Source organism: Sinocyclocheilus rhinocerous, unplaced genomic scaffold (assembly GCF_001515625.1).
Source record: "Sinocyclocheilus rhinocerous isolate Xijiao unplaced genomic scaffold, SAMN03320098_v1.1 scaffold364, whole genome shotgun sequence".
NCBI lineage: Eukaryota > Metazoa > Chordata > Actinopteri > Cypriniformes > Cyprinidae > Sinocyclocheilus > Sinocyclocheilus rhinocerous.
Genome location: NW_015659024.1, coordinates 828,824 through 831,323, shown reverse-complemented (window position 1 = coordinate 831,323; position 2,500 = coordinate 828,824). Strand labels below are relative to the sequence as shown.

At 37.2% G+C, this 2,500-nt stretch overlaps 1 protein-coding gene across 2 annotated transcripts in view; it reads right to left on the bottom strand.

Moving 5' to 3' along the window:
• jdp2a (Jun dimerization protein 2a) overlaps positions 1-2,500 on the bottom strand; it is a 9,024-nt gene that overhangs the window by 660 nt on the left and 5,864 nt on the right. For both annotated transcript variants that reach the window (XM_016531843.1, XM_016531844.1), the window contains exons 3-4: positions 1,156-1,260; positions 1-156 (exon numbers count right to left, since the gene is read on the bottom strand). The exon at positions 1-156 is cut by the window's left edge and continues 660 nt beyond it. In XM_016531843.1, the coding sequence (XP_016387329.1) occupies positions 1-156; positions 1,156-1,260 (261 nt within the window). The remainder of the gene's footprint in view (positions 157-1,155; positions 1,261-2,500) is intronic.

The following is a 2,500-nucleotide window of genomic DNA, read 5'->3' as shown; positions in this document are numbered from 1 at the left end:
GTTGGCCTCTTTCTCAGGCGTCTTGATGCTGTCTGTACTCACGATGCAGGTGGGCCGATGGCGATTGAGCATCAGTATGAGCTGCTGTCGTTCGTGCTTTAGCTCCTCGATCTGTGCTTTCAGCTCCGAGTTCATCATCTCTAGACGCTCAGATTCCTTCAGTGGAAGAGTTGAAGGCACATCAATACACTCGTGCTATCTGTTGATACAGAACTGAGGCCAGTGTTGGGGGTAACGCAAGTTATGTAATCAGATTACTTTTTCAAGTAACTAGCAAAGTAATGCATTACTTTTAAATTCACAAGAAAATATCTGAGTTACTGTTTGAAATAAGTAACGCAAGTTACTTTGTTTTCCCATTTATTGACTGACACCTATCCCGTCCCGTGTTGAGAGAAATTGGGAGTGAGGTACAGAGGCACTTCCTTTAGCCTGAGGCTTATTAATTTCACTTCTGTCAGGACCACTATCGTCAAAATGATAGATACTTAGCATAAAGTTTGGTTTGGCGGTATGGTTCTGTTCTGGGCAAAAACCTCCCTGCCCATCCATGCAGCCTGTCATGAATGAGCAGGGAGAGCAGCAATAATAACCCCCCTAGGGTTAACAGAACAGAACAAGGCAGATATCATTAATGTACTTAATGATATTTAAGTGTAACACTTTATTCAAGATAAAGGAGTCTGATTAGCAAGGAATATCAGAAAGGCAAGTCCGGACTGTGGCGAAAGGAGGAGCTGGGGATGGAGGAGATTAATTTGCTCCGGAGCCAGCTGAAAAGCTGCTGAATAATACTGAATAGAGCTTATATACGAATGCCACGATAGGTGTCATATTCCTAAAGGTAGATGTGATCAGCTGAGAATCAGCTGATGCAAGCTTGACTCACGTGACCTGCCAGAACTAACACTAACGCTTAATTTTTGGTGTGAAAGAGCGTTTACAGTTATAACTGTTGGGGCTTTTTTTGTTATTAAAAAGAAATATGCAAGCCCAGCTCAGGTGACAAAAAGTAACACAAAAGTAATTTAATGCATTACTTTCCATAAAAAGTAACTCAATTAGTTACTTTTTAATGAAGTAACGCAATATTGTAATGCATTCCTTTAAAGTAACTTTCCCCAACACTGACTGAGGATTTTACATACGACTTACCCTTTGTAGATACTCTGTTCTTTCTTTCTTTTTGTTTCGACATCTTGCTGCTGCCACTTTGTTTTTCTCTCGCCTTCTTTTCCTCCTCTCATCCTCTTCATCTTTCTGTATAAGCGGCAACAGCAAAATAAGAAAACGAAGGTTTTTATAGGTCTGTTTATACACTTCATTGCTTACAAAATGAGTATGTGCCATTAAAGTACTTTATTTGTTTAGAAAACCGGTTTAAAACATTCAATTCACCTTTAAATTCAAGGAACTTGCATGCAATATAAAAATTTATAATACAATAAGAGTAAAAATTATGGAGCCAAGAATAACACTAATGCACATTTGTCCCTGCTGGTGAATTTAAAAACAATTGAGTATATTTATCATTATTAACAGCTTAATACTTTTTGACCACTAAGTGACATCGTATTTTGTTAATATTCCATAGTGTTGCTGATAATAATTCATTTCTGGTTGGGTTTTATTTAAATCTGTTATCTAAGGCAAAGAAAAAAAATAAACTCAATCATAGTATACTGCAGGATAGAGTGAAAAAACCTCCTGTTTGCCATCAAATTGTGAAATGCAAGAATTAACTGAAATATCAATAGGTTTTTGCTGAATTAAATCTGTAAGACATGTCTGAAAAATGTTTTCAAAACGGTAGAAAATATAGCCAGCCGTAAATGTAACGCATTGAGTGCACTGGAATCGGCCAATAATCAGTTCGTATGAATCAGTGCTCTCTGAACTTGCTGATCACATAAACCAAGCATGGATGGATGACGATTATGAAATGCTTGTGTAACCCGCAGCAGCATTTTAGCCTTCATCGGAAGTGAGTAATAATAACGCCAAGTCGTGAGCTTTAATACAAACTTTTTCATTAAATAACATTCAATCGGTCTGCATTAAAGGAACAGTTCACCAAAAAATTGTCCTTGTTACACGTTACATGTACTTACTATTATAATAACAATTATGCATAATTACATGCAAGTACCCCTAAACCAAACCCTAATCCTAACCCTAACCATTTAGTAAGTGCATGTAGTTAATTAATATTACTCAGTACTTGAATGTATAATTACACTGTAACAAGGACACCTTAAAATAAAGTGTAACCATAGCTTGATATGGTTGGGCCAAACCACACTGCATTCTGCTTTAATGTTTCATTTACAGTTTTTTTAATTCAGACCCTGCGTCCCAATGTTCATCCTATCCATCCTAAATAGTACATGAGATTAGAATAAGTGTGTCCGAAAGCATAGTATGTTAAAAAGAGTAAGCCAGAAGTCCCCAGATGGTCTGCTATTTCAGGTCGATTTTTGAAGTGTGGATCCGTGCACAC